The sequence below is a fragment of the Arvicola amphibius genome, chromosome 3 (assembly GCF_903992535.2).
Source record: "Arvicola amphibius chromosome 3, mArvAmp1.2, whole genome shotgun sequence".
NCBI lineage: Eukaryota > Metazoa > Chordata > Mammalia > Rodentia > Cricetidae > Arvicola > Arvicola amphibius.
This window is the reverse complement of record NC_052049.1, coordinates 165,322,205-165,340,168: the sequence shown is the minus strand read 5'-3', so window position 1 is coordinate 165,340,168 and position 17,964 is coordinate 165,322,205. Positions and strand designations below refer to the sequence as shown.

The 17,964-nt window shown below is 41.2% G+C and overlaps 1 protein-coding gene across 2 annotated transcripts in view; it reads left to right on the top strand.

Moving 5' to 3' along the window:
* Positions 1 to 17,964, top strand: part of Pik3cb (phosphatidylinositol-4,5-bisphosphate 3-kinase catalytic subunit beta) — a 108,357-nt gene that overhangs the window by 69,242 nt on the left and 21,151 nt on the right. Inside the window, exons 9-15 of one of the 2 annotated variants that reach the window (XM_038324013.1) lie at positions 766 to 1,017; positions 3,335 to 3,431; positions 4,325 to 4,455; positions 8,176 to 8,226; positions 10,715 to 10,903; positions 13,429 to 13,550; positions 15,654 to 15,797. In XM_038324013.1, coding sequence (XP_038179941.1) covers positions 766 to 1,017; positions 3,335 to 3,431; positions 4,325 to 4,455; positions 8,176 to 8,226; positions 10,715 to 10,903; positions 13,429 to 13,550; positions 15,654 to 15,797 — 986 coding nt within the window. Of the gene's footprint in view, positions 1 to 765; positions 1,018 to 3,331; positions 3,432 to 4,324; positions 4,456 to 8,175; positions 8,227 to 10,714; positions 10,904 to 13,428; positions 13,551 to 15,653; positions 15,798 to 17,964 lie in introns of both variants that reach the window. The other variant, XM_038324012.1, reaches the window with a different exon arrangement.

Below are 17,964 nucleotides of genomic sequence, written 5' to 3'. Positions count from 1 at the left end.
CTACAAGTGACTGAATGAAGTTAATTCATTTTCATTTTTTATTTCACTTTTATTTTCCGTGGCATTTCTTGTTGAATTGGCAAGCAGTTCCTACATGCCTTGTCAAGGTCCAACTAAATGTACAGGAATGAAGGATAATTAGAGAAGATGTCCATTTTAATTTATGTGCAGTGCAGGGAATCAGAACAGAGGCTTTGTGCATGCTAGGCAAATGCTCTGCCACCTAAGCTACATCCTAGCACAACTGAGTAAATCTTATTAGACATTTTACGTGTGCTCTGCATTGTCCTGCATGTGAATCTTCAGAAAGGCCAGAGATGTGTGTGGGGTGATTAGATTGTCTTTAACTGTCTATTGACAAATAATGACAAATTCATATAATTTTTACTTTTGTTTATTTTTTTTTCTGAGATAGGGTCTCATGTAGTCCACGTTGGTCTCAAAATTTACTATGTAGCTGAGGCTGACCTTGAAATTCTTTTCTTCTTGCTTCTGCCTCCTCTATATGTAAAATATCATTCTTACTGTTTTAGTTTCTCTACCCCATTCCTCCGTGGAGACCACTGGTGTTTTGACCATTATTTGATGTTGTAGTTACTCTATTTACTAACAGAACACTGGATTAACTCACCGTCATGTCGCAAGTGCTCACCGACATCTGTATACAAGTGGCTAATGTTGCTGCTCTGCTTTTCAGATCTTGTTGTCCTTGAGAGGGGCTCTTTGGTTGTGCAACACTCCTGACTGCTTTCGTCCCCTTCACAGGTTCATGTCAGAGCTGGTCTTTTTCATGGAACTGAGCTCCTATGTAAAACTGTTGTAAGCTCGGAGATAACAGGAAAAAACGACCATGTTTGGGATGAACCACTGGAATTTGATATTAATATTTGTGACTTACCAAGAATGGCTCGATTATGTTTTGCTGTTTATGCTGTTTTGGATAAAGTAAAAACGAAGAAATCAACAAAAACTATTAATCCCTCTAAATATCAGACCATCAGGAAAGCTGGGAAAATGGTAATTATATAATTTCAGAAAATTGTTTATATAATAGGATATTTTGAGGCTCTGAAATAATTAAAAGGAGTTAAATTATTTTGTGTGACTTGAACCCTAAGAACTAATTTTAAGAAGATGATAAAGGGAAATGGGAGGTGGGGAGGAGGTGGAAATTTTTAATAATAAAAATAAATTTAAAAAAAATAGCATATAATTCTGTCTTCTCGACAGAATTATAAGGGATTTGTTTCACCTTACTTAATTCTTCTGATTTATAACCTGCCTTCCTTGATTTATTTGCATCAGTATAAAATGTATGGGCTCCAGTTACTGATAAGTTATGTACAATTTGGAGAAGAATCCAGGAAGATCTCTTTATAAGGTTAAGACTATTGCTTTTGGGATAATTGCTATTAATTTCTCCAAAAAAGTTAGCACAAGCCCTTTGCCAGGATTGATTATCTCCCCATAACTTTTTTATTTCTTCAGCAATAAAAGGCATTATAACCTCAAAAAAAAAAAAAAGAAGATGATAAAGTTCCGTGTTCATGTCTTTTCTCAAATTTGAGGCAATTTCATGATACAGTTGTCCTGTTATAGAAGCAAAAAAATCTAGGGGCCCAGCACTCACCCTGTAGCTCAGCCTACCCTGAACTCAGTGTGACAGTCCTGCCTCAGCCTTGGCATGACAGGACTATCATGTGGAGCCACTGAGCCTGGAAAGTGGCAACATTTTAAAAACAACTAGTCCATAGTACCTAAACTAAAATTTCAAGTATATATATTTGAAAATTGAGATTTTTTTTTATTTTTGAAAAAATCATAGATTGCACCTCACTCAGCACACTTGATGTGACTTTAAGACACAAATGCCTGATTGGACATCAGTTTTGGAATGAAATAAGACTATTTGTACTCCATGTGAAAAAAATCAAGCCTTTTTGCTAGTTTTAGACAATCTCTGCTTCTGATTTGCTATCACCTTAGTATAAACACATTTAACTTTCAGAAATCTCTTGAATTTTGAAATCCTAGCTAAAGGATGTTAGACCTGATGTCAAATGGTCATCTTCTGTATCTCTACCTGCGCACACGTGTGTGTGTGTGTGTGTGTGTGCATGCACACATAAATATTTTAAAGAGTTCTGGCTGCTCTGAAAGTCACTGTGTCACCTAGCTTGTCCTTGAACTCTCAACCCCCTTGCCTCTGCCTATTGAGTAAAAGTGTGTGCACCTGAGTAGTCTCAGAACCAGCAACTTTCCAGCTCTGGTGATTGAACCAGGGCCTTCTGTGTGCTCGGGTTTACCCCTGGCCCGTAGTCCTAGCCTTTCTATTTCATGTTATTAGTCAAATGTGGTTTCCCACCCCCCACCAAAGTCTCTCCTGTCTTACTCTCTCTAGATAGGGTTTCTCACAGACCAGACTAGCCTGAAACTGTCTAGATCTCTAGGTAGTCTACTAGCCTACTATTGAGAATGACCTTGAACTTTTGCTTGCATGGCGTGTAAGACCAGCCTGGTGTGTAACAGAACACTAAACATGGATATATAAGCACTCCCTCTGCTTATTATGATACATTCTTCTGAAAATAAAATTTAATGTCTCAAATGTCATAGAGGGGCTAGTTCCTATGTGGACTTTCCTATCTTTATAATAGAATTCTTCTCCAAGATTTGAAAAGAAATATATGTACACACACACACACACACACACACACACACACACACACACACAACTAGGCTGGCCTCATGATAGTTCTAACCGTGTAGTGCCACCTTTGTTGTTTTCCAGACAGGGTCTTGTAGGTAGCTTTGCTGGGTCTAAAGGCATGTGCCACTCTGCCTAGCAAACAGCAGCAACAACAAAAAAGCAGGTTCTCATTCTGTAAACCAAACTGGTCTGTAGCTTGCTGTGTAGCCCAGGGTGGCCCCATGCTAACAGGAATCCTCCTTCCTCAGCCTCCTGAGCTGGGATTGCAGGTGTGAGTCTGACACCAGCCTCCTTTTTAACAGTGTAATTTCTGCACTGTCCAGAGGCACAGCTTTCTCCCATGCTAAGACATGCTGTACACCCGCACTGTGTTCATCATCTAAAAACTCTTTTTCACTTTCAAAATTTGAAACAAAATTTTCTGTTTTGTGGGCATATTGTTTTATTGTGGTATATTAATTGCCCTGTAGAATTTTTTCTAATACTTGTAAAGATAATCGAAATTGTGCTCATCTATATCTTCTTGTCATTTTGCATGAATTGGAACTTCAGAAATTTCATGAGCATTGTCACACCTTGAAGTCCATTCTGGTTTGTTCATGTAATGATACTTTTTTTCAGCAGCACTATCCTGTAGCGTGGGTAAACACGATGGTTTTTGACTTCAAAGGACAGCTGAGATCCGGAGACGTCATACTGCACAGCTGGTCGTCCTTTCCTGGTAAGGTGTACTTTCCTAGTGCTGGAGAGCAGCTAGCACTTCACTGTGCATGACTCGGGGGTTTCTTTGATTAATTGCTGCTGTTGTATTTCAGTAAAGAAATTGTCTTTGTTATTTATTCTTTTTTGTTGTTTTGTTTTGTATTTGAGACAGTATCTCTTTGTAACTCACTCTGTAGACCAGGCTGGGCTCAAACTCACAGAGATCCATCTGCCTCTGCCTTCTGAATCCTTGTTTTAAAGGCATACCCATTTCCATCTGTTATTTATTCTAATTGACGTGCAATGAGTATTTTGCTACAGACAAGTTTGTGAGTGTATTTTTTTTATTTAAAATGCGTTCTTATTTTAAACATTTTATTTTTGTCTGTGTTACGGAAACCTCCTAGGTAACAGTGTCTTCTGTAACCAGCTTAATTGCTCATAGTCGTCCTGGTGAATGAGCACCCTGCACAGTTAGTTAGCAAACAGTGAAAGGCTGTGTTTCCCAGGTAAACTAAGCTTGATGGCCAAGATAAACGAAGTCCTTCAAATATGCCTAAAGGCCTCCTGATTCAATTTGCTAACTTTTCTTAGGTGACACAACATTTAGGACATTTTTGTGAAAGAAAATCAGTTCTAGACTTTCATTATTGTTTTTTTGTTTGTTTAATAACTATACTTCATTTTAGTTTTATTATTATTATTTTTTTGAGACAGGGTTTTTCCGTGTAGCCCTGACTGTTTTGGAACTCACTCAGTAGATCAGGCTGGCCTTGACCTGACAGATTTACCTACCTCTGCCTCTCGAATGTTAGGATTAAAGGTGTACGCCTCCACCACCTGACCAGACTTTTGTTTTTTAAAGTTTCAAAAATTTTTTTCTCACAAATTCAAATTATCTGCATGTTTTAGATGAGCTGGAAGAGATGCTAAATCCCATGGGCACGGTGCAGACGAACCCATATGCTGAAAATGCAACTGCCTTGCATATTAAGTTCCCAGATAATAAAAAGCAGCCTTATTATTACCCTCCTTTCGATAAGGTAAGCTAACTGAAAGTCCACCATGATGAAGGAATTGATTATTCCTGGATATGAATGTTCGGTCCATGTTCTTTGAAAACTCTCCATACGTTGACTCTGATCCAGTTGAAGGCTGTGCAGTACAGCAGTTGGTTCCGGCTCATCTCTGACCAAGTGAAACACGGTGTCTGGAGTTCAGGGGCTGTGTTTATAAAGAGGGGTTGAATTGTTCTGAGTTCTTTTCTGATTTCAAGAGCCTCTTAGGTGTATTCACGTAGAATTCTATGTAATGTGTTCTGTGAAACACGCCTGGCATATTGATTCAGAGAGAAGAGATAGAATGAAAGAAGAGATGGTTCATGCTGAGTGTTACTGTCATCAGGACTTTGAGAGCAGCGTCTCACTCTAGCCAGCGTGAGCTGGAACTCGCTGTGTAGTCCATGCTTGGCCCTGCGTCCACGACAAGTCTTCTTGTCTCCGCCCTCACAGAGTCAGGACTACAGGTTTAAGGTGCCATGCCTGGGGATGACTTCAGGAGACTCTGTAGGAGGGTTTCAATTTCAAATTATGTCCTTAGTATACTGTTTTTGAAATGAGACTGTTTACTGGTGGCTGAAAACAGAACTGAAACATTCTTTAAAAAAAAAAAAAAAGCTGAGCTGTCCTGCACTTTCTCTCTCCAACCCCCTACTGAAAGTTGAACCCAGGTCTTTGATGCAAGTCCTTAACCACTGAGTAGCACCCCCAGCCCTCTGTAATGTTCTTTTGATTTTATTTTTTATTTCATCTGTATGAGTATTTTGATTTTACATATGAATGTACATTTTGTGTGTGCTTGATGCTCACGGAAGTCAGAAGAGGACATCAGATCCCCTGAAACTGGCATTACAGACTGATGTGAGCCACCATATGGGTGCTGGGAACTGAACTTGGGTTCTCTGGAAGAGCAACAAGTGCTCCTAACCACTGAGCCACCTCTCCAACCCCCTCTAATATGTTTTGATTATCAGGTTTGACATTACTCTTTTAAGTATGATTAGTATTGCTTTTAATATAGAAATCTTGGGCAAATCCCCAAAACATACACCAGAATTTCTTGATCCAAATGAGGAAAAGCTACTTTTAAAGTTCTAAATAGTATCTACGTAAATCCACTCACAAACTCCATTTTAATACAGAGCACTACCAGAAGTGTATAGAAGACCTGTATGTACTGAAACTGTTGGGGAGGTGCTGATACTGGACCTTAGTGCCTCACAAATGCTAAGCATAACTCAGACTATATACTTTAAGCTATATACTCAATCCCAGAGATGGATTTTAGAATATTATGCAAATTTAATTATGTAATTCAATGTTGCTTTCTTCATTTGTACTTTAAGTGAATTGTATCCACCCAAGAGCCAGGTTATCGTTACAAGGTCTTTGGTTTTTCTGCCCAGCATGGTGCTTCATGCCTATCATCCAGCAGTGGTGACACCGAGGCAGGGGGATTGCAAATCAACCTGGGTTGCTTATAAAGTGACTTTTTCTCAAAAACATGAGCAAAAAAAAAAAGCTGTGGACACAGCTCAGTGGTAGAGTTGCTTGCAAGCATGTGCAGAGTCCAGGTTCAAGGGCCAGCACTGTAAAGTAAGTGAATTTAAAAATAAGATTAAAATACTGTTCTGATTGGTAATTTAAAGCCAAATTAAAAGTTGTGCTTCTTAAAACAACTGCTGAATATGTTAAGAACTTTCCATTTTAATACATACTGAGTAGGGGGAAACTACATTTTGATTCATCTTACATTTCTGTGGTATCTGTAGATTTCCTTAGATAGGAAGTCGTGGTCCATAAGCCACTGCTCCATGTGCTGTATCCCATTATCTCATCTGGTGACTGTTACCGGCTATGGTGTATGTTCATTGACCTGTTGCAGTTTATTGGGCATCAACTTAGATGCTTCTTAAGGTATTTTTCAAGTCTAGCATGCTATGAAAATATTTTTGCATTTATCTAATTTTAGAGAAGTCAAATTTCTTTAGATGTGTAGTTTCACTATTGCTACTTTCATTCTTACATAATCATCTCAGTTCCCATGCCTCAGCCTGCTAAGTACATGAAGAGGTTTTGGATTGGTTTGGTTTTTTGGTTCTTTTTCCCTGGGATAAGGGGTAGATCCTTGGGCCTTCTGCATGCTGGGCAAGTCCTCCATTGAAAAGTCCGGGCCTCACCAGGTATTTCTGCCTGGCCTCCATTTAAAATTTCTTTTGCACTAGGGTCTTACAAAGTTGCCTGGCAGACCTTGATCTGCCCTTCTGCCTCAGTGAGTTGTTTGTGATGCTCACTAAATAGTTAAGGGATGTAAAAGACAAATCTCCCGGCGCTGTGTTGTTACTTAGGCTGCCACTGGCAATCACCTGTCTCTTGTATAAGTCAGTGATTGACTCTTGCTTAATTTTAGTGACTATACTCTTACCTGATCTTAGAAAACGCCATTTGGAACAGGCTGCAAGTCACCACGTTTAACACATGATTTCATAGGTCACCTACTTAGGACTGTAGAGCTCAATAACAACATGGAACTTCTGATTCTCTCCTCCTTTCCTGGAGTCAGTAAGTTCCTGTAAACTGAGGGAACTGAGAAATACTTCTCAACTTCTACCATGTCATTACTGCTACATTATTTTTTATTGTTTTTATTGAGCTATTCATTTTTTCTTACTCCCCTTCCTTCCTCTCCTCGCCCCTTCCACCCTCCCCGCTGCCCTCCATATTCCCAATTTAGTCAGGTGATCTTGTCTTTTTCTCCTTCTTAGGCAGAGCCATGCCTGTCTCTTAGGGTCCTCTTTGTTGTCTCAGTTCTCTGGGCTTGCGGCCTGTAGGCTGGTTGTCCTTTACTGCTGCATTATTTGCAATGGCAGTGCTGGGGACCAAACCCAGATGTTAGGAAACGCTCTACTACTGAGCTATACCTCCAGCAAGCCTAGCCTTCCTCTTTAGTGCCTGTGTTTTGTTTATTTCCATCTCCTTTTTATCCCAGAACATCCCTACTGTGTATCCTGGACCGGGCTCAGACTTGCTATCCCCCTGCCTCAGCATCCTGATGCAGAGCAGAGGCATGCACCACCACTCCTCAGTGGATTGTGAGACTTTTGCTGTTGTTTGGGACCTTATGCATGACTCTTGACCTGCATACACCTCTCCCTTGATAGCTGTTGATTTTGAAAAACCAAATATAATGATAAGGCTTACCTATTCTACCTTAGTAACTGTTTTAAAAATTGTTTTAGATTGTTTTTATTTTATGTGTATAGTGTTTGCCTACACACATATTTTTGTGTACTATAGGCCTGCAGTCCCCAGGGAAGCCAAAAGAGAAACTGTGGTGACAGATGACTGTGAGCCACCACGTGGGTGCTGGGAACCAAATCCAAGTTAATAGCAAGTACTCTTAGCCACTGAGCCATCGCTGCAGCCGCTACCTTAGTAACTCTTGTTTACAGTCTGAGAGGGCCACAGTCTCTTCAGTGACACCGTTCTTTCTCATTATCAAGGGTTTGAAGCACTTTGGGAAACACTGGGTTTTTGTTGTCTTATTTTTAAAATTTGTTCCCATTTATAGAGGCTAGAAGTGCCAAGTGTGTGCAGCCTCTAGTCATTGTCATTCACATGCAGAGTAGTCATTAATATTGAAAATTTTACAAATATCAGAGCCAAAATTTAACCTTTATTATTATTATTATTATTTTAAAACAGATCATTGAGAAGGCAGCCGAGATTGCCAGCGGCGACAGTGCTAATGTGTCAGTAAGTATCGGGCTCATCTGGTCCTTCCTGCAGACTGTGTGCAGTATGAGGACTGACCTCATCCACCGTAATGAATGTACGGGGACACAACTCCAAAGCAGTCTCACGTCCAGTGCCGGCAAAATGTAGCTCAGTTTTTGGTGACTTGCATGTGAATGGTAAACCCTATTCTGCACAAGTTCAGGGTTAGTGGCCCACAGTGGATGCTGTTAAACCTCATAGATTTCCAGCATTGTCTTAGCATCATTTAGCTAACTTAGGAGGCCATTCTTTCATGTAGCAAAGCCAGTATAGTATGGATTATCTTTACAATGGGGGACCTGGGTCTTCTCCCTGAGAACTCTGCCAAGTTGAAAATACCATTTCTGTTTTATGATTTACTATTTCTGTCCCCGCTTCCTTTTTAACTATATTACAGAAGCAAGACTAGAGTCCATATAATTTATTTTGAGGCTATTGTTAATATTATTTTCTTGTTGTTTTTTGAGCTTAACATTTAATGGTTGAGCCATCTATATCTAGCCCATATATCACATAATTTATTCTGAGGCTATTGTTAATATGTATATTGCTCACACCTCCTGGGTTAGACCCTGGACACATGACTAGGCCATAAGTGAGGCTGGACAACATGGTCTCTTACCAGACTGCCGTGTTCTTGGCTAAGAGTAAGAGGTGCCAGTACTAAAGGAAAGTAAAGGGATGGGGGGCTTTGGCCAGATAGTGTTACTGTGTCTTCAGACTGGCCTTGAATGCTCAGTGTTCCTGCTTCACTCATTGATGTGTTAGGAGCAAAGCTGTGTGACTGTTGAAGCCTTGCATGACAATGCATGCCTGTAATCTGGCAATTGGGAAATAGAGGCGATATAGAAGGTACCAGAACAAACAACAATAAACAAACAAAACAGTACTGGACTGAACTTCAGTCTCATAGTCTCTTCCTTCATTACTAAGTTACAGATTTTAAGCATCTTCAGTAAGGGCATTCTTCTATAGAACAAAGTGGAGACGTTGTTTAAGACTTATTGCTTCCTACAGAGTTCAGTCTGTGTGAGATGGTGTCTAGACTGACTAAGCAAGCTTCCAGAAGCCACCTGCTCTGGCTTCTTCATGGATGGGGTTACAGATGCATGCTAGGTCTGGCTTTCACACAGGTGCAGGTCTTTGTGCTTGCACAGGATGCACCCCACCACCCCGGTTGAGCAACCTTCTCAGCTCATCCATTCTGAACTACTACTACTTATTATTCATTTATCTATCAATTGATCTATCATCTATCTAACTATTTATTTATTTTGGGTGTTTCCTCGGTTGTGTGGATTCTTGGTTTCCCTGTTCCTATGTTTTAAACTCTGGTTGTCTGCCTGTTCACTGTACTGTGCCTTCAGGATGAAGTCTGCTACCTGTAAGGTCCCCAAGCATTCAGGGACCGGGTGGGTCCCGGGACTGAGCACTTTTACTCTTCAGCACTGACAGTTTCTGTCTCAGCATAAACAGGAGGGGGCATGCGTGGCCGGCAGCACTGTCCTCTCCTCGTACCTTCCTTCTCTCACCGTAGGGTTCCCGTGAGATTCATGTTGACACTCCATCCCCAGTTTTAGACACGTGTGTGTAGCTGAAGATGCCTTGCATCTCCTGCCTCTATCTCCTAAGTGCTGGGATTGCAGCTCTGCAATTCACATGTGGCAGGTGTTGATTGTTGTTGCTGTTTGATCAGGATCAGCCTATGTTGTCTTGCACTTTGAATCCTTCTGCCAAGACCTCCTCAATGCTGTGTTTACACCATCACCGTGAAATTCAACTTCTTCATTTTTGTTGTGTCGGATCAGAGGCCTGTGCACGCTGGGCCAGGGCTCTAGCACTGAGTTGGCATTCTAAGACACAGAGAGTTTTCTCTGTTGTTTTGTTTTATGATCACAGGGTTCCTGCTGTATAGAAATTTTTATGCCTTTAAACCAAGGCACAAGCAAGAAGTTCTCTATTTAGTGCTTTTACTTCACTTCTTATATGTTTGGGTTATCTTGTGTTTGGGGTAGGTTAGGGAGGGGGTTGGTAGAAATCACAAATGGTGAAATGTCTCAGTGGATAAAAGTCTAACAATCTAAGTTAGATCCCCAGGACCCATACGGTGGCACCTGAGTGTGTGTGCGCAGGGGAGGAGGGCTTAAAGAAGAAATTCCACTCAAATAATAGTGAATTTATACGATAAGCTATGTTAAATAAGATGAATTTAACCTAAAAGCAATAGTGCCATCTAGTGTTTGCTCTTGGTTTTAAAAACAAAAAAGGAGAACTTTTTTTATGTGACTCATAAAGTTAATATTGAGCAATGCAAACTTTTTAAAAGAATGTATTTTAATCTCTGTACAGAATTTCAGTTTTTGTTTCAGTTGGTAAAGCTCAAAATTATAAACTCATTGCATATAAATTTGCTGAATGGTTGCCTGTGGCTTGCATAGTTAAATAATAACTATTTTACTTTCTTAAGAGTCGTGGTGGAAAAAAATTCCTTGCTGTACTGAAAGAAATCTTGGACAGGGACCCCCTGTCTCAGCTGTGTGAGAATGAAATGGATCTTATTTGGACTCTACGGCAAGACTGCCGAGAAAATTTCCCACAGTCACTGCCAAAACTACTCCTGTCAATCAAGTGGAATAAACTTGAAGATGTTGCTCAGGTAACAGAAAATCCTTCCCTCCCTCCACTTTTTCCCCCTCCGCATCCCTTCCTCTCCACGCTCCCCCCACTTTCCTTCCCACATAGAACAAGAACAACAAACCCTTTCTTCAGCTTTTTGTGTGTGTTTGTGTGTATATTCATATACTGGTTGATTTTGTGTGAAGTGTCTTTCCACAGGAGATTTCCATTTGTTGGATAAATTTTCTATTTTCTTTTTGTTTTGTTTTGTTTTTGTTGTTTTTTGTGTTTTTTGGGGGAGGGTGTTTTGCTTTTTTGAGACAGGTTTTTGTGTGTAGCTCTGGCTGTCACTCACTCTGTCACCAGGCTGACCTCAAACTCTGAGATCTACATTCCTATGCCTCCTGAGTGCTGGAATTAAAGGCATGCACCACCGCCTCCCAGCTTTTTAAAGATAGATTCTCATTTTGTAACTGTGGCCGCTCTCAAATTTTCAATCCCCCTGTCTCAGCCCTTAAGTGCTAGAATTGTAAATGTGCACCATAATACCTAGCTTTTTGGGTGATTCCCTGCTTGAGCTATTTTTGAGGTTTTAAATGCTTACTTATTCTATGTACCATCCAGAAACTTTGAAGACTTCAGGGATCCTGGAATCTGGTGGGGTGACCATGCCCAATGTTAACAACAATTACAATAGTAGTTTAAGAGACATCTATCAAAGGGGTGTAGTCAGTCCTGGGTACCTTCTACCAGTTTTATTGTAGTGAGGAGCTGTGGGCCGGCTTCCCGCCACCCGGCTCCCAGCCACCGGCTAGCTTAAAACCCAAAATAACAACACACAAATTGTATTCATTTAAATACTGCCTGGCCCATTATTTTCAGCCTCTTACTCACATCTTGACTAACCCATATCTAATAATCTTTGTAACACCATGAGTGGTGTCTTACCGGGGAAGATTCAGCATGTCTGACCTGGTGGCTTGCTCCATCGCATCTGGCTCCCTGAGCAGAGGCATGGCAGTCTGTCTAACTTAGGAGAGGTGTAGCATCTGACTGAGCCATCTACCTCACTTCCTTCTTCCTGTTCTGTCTACTCCGCCCACCTAAGGGCTGGCCAATCAAATGGGCCAGGCAGTTTCTTTATTAGCCAATGGGAATCCTCCATCATTTTATCATAGGATCTCAAGTGGTTTTATTGTCTTACTATATAGCCCTGGCTGGCCTAGAACTTCCACACCCTGGCCTCAAGCTCACTGATATCCACCTGCCTGTGCCTCCGAGTGTTGGGTAAAGCCGTGCACCACCACGCCTGGCTGAGTTGCTTTTGAGATAAGCAGCCAGCTCAAGGGCATCCTTTCACCACTGCAGTTTAAGAGACGGAGCTCTCTAGTACTGATCTTACCCAGTAAATTGCTGTCAGTGGTGCAGGATACTCAAGAACACCCAACAAGAGATAGCGAATACTAAAGAGAAAGACTTTGCTAAGCACTGAGCTTTGCAAGGCAGAAATCAAACTCTTTTCCCTACTCACCCTCTGAATCAGCTTTCTTCCCAGATGTCTGTCCCCATGAGACTGTGCCCTGTAAATGTATCATACCCACTGGAAGAAGGCTCTACATTGCACAGAGCCATGGCCAAGGCAGCTCAGAGTCCTCTCCAGAAGACTCAGGTGTAGCCACAACTATACATTTTCCACGTGTAGGTCCAGCTCTTGCCCAGGAGTCTTGGTTGTCTGATGTCCAGTTGGCATTTGTGAATAAGATTTATTACCCATTAAAAAAGAAAGTAGCCATTATTTAGTTCTCATGAATTACTTATATTTATTCTGATTTGAAGAACTCAATTGTGTTCTGATTAATAATAAAAGATTCTGTAAAGTAATAGATTCTTTAAAAATTCATTTAAAACTAGCAGGGCTTGATAGTACATGTGTATGCCTTTAATTCCAGCACTTGGGAGTCAGAGATAGACTGCCTCTGAGTTCTAGGCTAGTCTGGTCTACAGGGGAAATTCCAGGACAGCCAGGGTCTACAAACCTGAAACCCTGCCTCAAGCAATCAAACAAGGAAAAAGAGAGAGAGAGAGAGAGAGAGAGAGAGAGAGAGAGAGAGAGAGAGAGAGAGAGAGAGAGAGAGAGAGAGATATTAAAAGTGAGAGATATTAAAAGTGATATTTGTAATTTTATTTTGAGCTATTAACGCCCTCCTTAGTCTAAGTCTCCGGCTAGATTGAGCCCTAGCTTAGGTTTATACGTGAGCTTCACCTTTACATGCTTCTTGGTTGTTTCTGTCTTCTTCTTTTGTCCTTAAATTATATCATGGCTAATGGTTGTAGAATCTACATCTGAAGTGTCTTACTCTGTTCATTAAGCACATAGGAACCTTTTAAACATATGTATATAGAATGTTTCAGAAACAAAACCAACCTTTGTTAGTCTGCCTCTGCCAAGACGTTTGAGGTATCAGTAGTTAAGTTTTCCTTCTTTTGACTCACTGTCTCCCGTATGCCAGGAAGATGCAGTACTTTTGTCCGCCAAACTTCTGACCCAGTTTTAACTTTAAACAGCTTCAGGCACTCCTGCAGATTTGGCCCAAACTGCCCCCCAGGGAAGCACTGGAGCTCCTGGATTTCAACTATCCAGATCAGTACGTCCGGGAATATGCTGTGGGCTGCCTGCGACAGATGAGGTATCTCTTTATGGGACCAACCTGGGGCACGGAATTACCTGGGTGGGTAAGAAAGAGGGTGGCTCTTTGAATGTGGCATAGGACAGGTAAGGGCCAAAGGAAGCTTGTTTGAGCTGTGGTGGCCAAGTCATGTAGTGCCCTCTGCTGGCCCTGCACAAACAGTTTAGGTACAGTAAGCCTCACTTCCCATTTACTATAGAAAAGAGTTCTGAAACCTTCCTTAGTTTACTAATGTCTGCTCCAGGCCACCCCATAGGCCAGCTTTTTTACAGTGAGCAGCCATAACAGTGTTGCCTCTTTCCTTCACAGTAGTCTATTACTCACCCCATATGAAAAGGGTTAGTATTTTGCAATGGAGGAGTATTTGTTTATTTTCAGAAAGGGTCTCTCTGGCTGCCCTTGAACTCATTGTAGCCCAGACTAGCGTTTTCAATCTCAGACTGATCCCCCGTCCCCAGGCCTGTCAGTGGTCCCTTCTCGCTTTGATCTGTTTAAATAGTTTGGTGGGCAGAAGGACCTATGTAAACTCTCTAAAGTGGTCTGAGAAGCAAAACCAGATATATAAGGGAAGCAGCCTTCCATCTTTATGCTTCTGTTTGTAGTTTTTTTCTTCTTCTTCTTTTTCTTTCTTTATAGTTTATTATGGGGTGATTTCTGAGACTCTGTGTAGCCCTGGCTGTCCCAGAACTCTCTCTGCAGCCCAGACTGGCCTCGAACTCAGAGTTCTGCCTGCCTCTGCCTCCTGACTGATGAAATTAATGGCATGCATAACCACCACCTGGCTTATACTTCTGTTTTTAATACTAGCTATTAGTTTTTATAAGTGGACATGGATCATCATAATTAATTAATTAATCAATTAAGATTGATGTTTAGGAAGTTTTAAAAATGAAGCCCCCAGTTGCTTTGTCTACCTGTGTTTGCACTGGAGGCCTGACGAAAACACTTTGCGATTTGGGTTAAGTGTTCAGTTTTGGAGGGAGATACTGAAATAGTTGTGTTGCCCCATGTGACCAATTCTGACCCCTCCCTCTGGTGAATGCTAGTGCTCTGAGCTCTGTTTCTCATTTAATGCTGTGGTTTGGCCCCAGTTTCATCTCAGCTACCCATTTTTGTAGCTAGTTGTTGGGAAGCGCTGTGTATAGTAAAAGGACTGGGTATTCTGACCTCCTGAATGGCTGGGCTTGCCTGTGATGGCAGAGGCCACTGACCAGAGTATATTCAGTCTTTTAATAATAATGTGTTATGAAGTGAATCGTTATAATCTCTGCCTAAAGGTGCATTCATTTCCTTGTTCTTCAGTCTGTTTTATATCAAGATTTTAGTTTACTGATGTAAAGGAATGAATTACTTAAAACCACATGATAGCAAAGAAAAAAATAAATCATTAAAGCTTTCATTTTAAAAATACTTGTTTGACTAAATGCAAAATGTGTTAGGGAGATCAGAGTTGTTCTCAGGGACCTGTGGGTTAGTAGCTCAGGAAGTGAAACTGTTTGGTCGAAGCCTCATGTCCTGAATAACCATGTAGAAGGAGAACGAGAGAATTTGCTCCACCATGTTGTCCTCTGACCCGCACATGAACACTGGCACACACGCCACACATACATGTCTCACGTACAATAGAAATAAAGAATTATGTTCAAGTAGCTATTTGAGGGCATGGGTGTTACTCCTGGCTGGCTATATTTGTAAATCATCAGTTGTAACAACTTATGAGGTTTGATAAGAATGTTCCATGTGCCAGGCGATGATGGCCCACATCTTTAATCCCAGCACTCGGGAGGCAGAGATAGGCAGATCTCTGTGAGTTCGAGGCCAGGCTGGTCTACAGAGCGAATTCCAGGACTGGCTCCATAGCTACTGTACATACATATGTATGTATATGTACATATTCCATGCATCTGTTCTTTGATGCTGCTCACCCCCTCCCGCATCTGAAATCTTCATCTTTTGGTCAGCATCCAGTGTGGTGCAGCGAGTGTAAACATATGACTAGCCTGGCTCAGAAGTCTCATGTGTTGTTACCAGTTAGCATATGGGTTTGGTAGTGTCTTTTTCTGTCACCAGTGGCTGAGTTTCTCTCCCCTTTGTTTCTTTCAGTGATGAAGAGCTCTCTCAGTATCTTCTACAGTTGGTGCAAGTTTTGAAATACGAGCCTTTTCTTGATTGTGCCCTCTCTAGATTCCTGCTAGAAAGAGCACTTGATAATCGAAGGATTGGGCAGTTCCTGTTTTGGCACCTTAGGTGAGTCTTTCATATTTCAGTCTGAGACCTTGGTGTGCTTTAATACCTGATCCAGTGTGATGTAAGGCATTCAGTGGGACCGCCAGAGGCTACGTGGTCTCCACTCCACATGTAACTTTGCTCTGTTTTGGTGTCTTCTTCTTTCATACCCAGAATCTACTTTTGCCATTTGGGAAAGTCAATCAGGCAACTATCCCATGATCCTTTCTGGATTTTAACTAAAACCCATAACTGATATATTCATTTTCCATTTAAAATATTTAATACTTATACTTGCATATGTGTTTTGATCTAATCTACTCCATCCCTCCCCCCAATTCTTCTGTCCCTCAGTCACTTTTCCCTTCCAACTTCATGAGCTCTTTCTTAAAAAATGAACTAATTGTCTTAATATGTGTTAGCTATATGCTGTTCTATTCCTTTCAGAAATTTGTGGATAATATATACTTTTAAATTTTATGCGTATGGGTGCTTTGCCTGCATGTATAGACATACTTGTATGTCTGGTACTTGTAGTGGTCAGAAGAGGGCATTTGTAGATGGAAGTTTCTGTCCCACCTAGTTCTGCAGCCTTTCAGTCCCCCCCCCCAGAAAACCACAGAAGCTTATGTTAATTATAAACTGTTTGGCCTATTACTCAGGCTTACTATTAACTAGCTCTTACACTTAAATGTTTAGCCAATTGGTGTGGTACCTTTCCTCAGTGAGGCATTCTTATCTTGCCTCAGTCTGGCTGGTGACTGACTCTGCCTTACCTCTTCCCAGAATTCTCCTAGTCTGGTCACCCCACATGTATATATACTTGGGCTTTTGTCCAATCAGCATTTTATTAGACCAATATGAGTGACTTATCTTTACAGTGCACAAGAACATTATCCCACAGCATTTCCCCTTTTTTTCTTTTCAAAATAAAAACCCAGAAACTAATCTCCTTTGTATAGCTTTTTTTCCTGATCATTATCCATAACATCTTGTAACCAACACTCTAAACAAAGGCAAACATTCATAATCCTTTGGGCAAGGGAGGGGGATGTAGGCATAGTTTTCTAGGCTACTTCCTGCTGATTGGGGACACTGATGATCTTCTGGAGACCCAAAGAAAATTTAGGATTATGGTCAAGTCCTGACTGGAGTATCCAGTGAGGCTTGATCATCTCAGCCAGCAGTCTTGAAGCTGTTCTGGATGCAGAACTCAGACGAAACTGCAGCAGAGGTCCTCTGAGATGTTGGATCATCTGGGCCATCTGCTCCTACCAGAAATTTTTTTAGGGGATGTTCCTTGCTCAAACTTTATTTTTCTTAATCCAGAATGAATCCACAGCATCCCATTTCCTGTGGAAACGAAAGCAAAACCTCCAAAGACTTATTATTATCTCTTACAACTTAACCTATAATTCTTATCTATGTTTGGCTATGTGCTCAGTGAGGCATTCTTATCTTGCTTCCTCTATGTCTGGCTGGTGACTGCATCTCTGCCTTTCCTCTTCCCAGAATTCTCTTAGTCTGGTCTCCCCACCTATACGTCGTGCCTGGGTTCTGGCCAATTAGAGTTTTGTTTAACCAGTATGAGTAACAAATCTTTACAGTGTACAAAAGCATTATCCCACAGCAGGCATTGGGTACCCTGGAAATAGAGTTATAGACAATAGTGAGCTACCATGTAGAGTGCTGGGAATGCCCCCTGTGTCCTCTGGAAGAGCAGCCAGTGCTCTTAACTACAAGTCATTTCTCCAACTCCAGTTTATGACTTGTATTATTATCACTGCTGTTACTAAGTAAAGCCAAAGTTTTACTAACGCAGTAGCAATTTTATTCATGTATTTTACACTGTGTTTGTTTACATGTCTTTTTACATGGAGTACAGATGGCTACAGGGGCCAGAGGCCTAGGATCCACCTGAAGCTAGAGTTAGAGGCTTTTGTTAGCCATCACTATGCATCTTGAGAACTGGACTTAGGTCCTCTGCAAGAGCACTACAGATGCTTAACCTCTGAGCCATCTCTCCAGCCCATATTTGTGTATCTGTTTAACTTTGCAGTGCTGGGACTTGAACACAGGGTCTGGCAAATGTTTAGCCAGTGTTCTACCATTGAGCTACATCCCTAGTCAGTGACTTTATTATATTGACTATGTCATTTTCAGATGCACATGCGCCCGTCTCACTAAT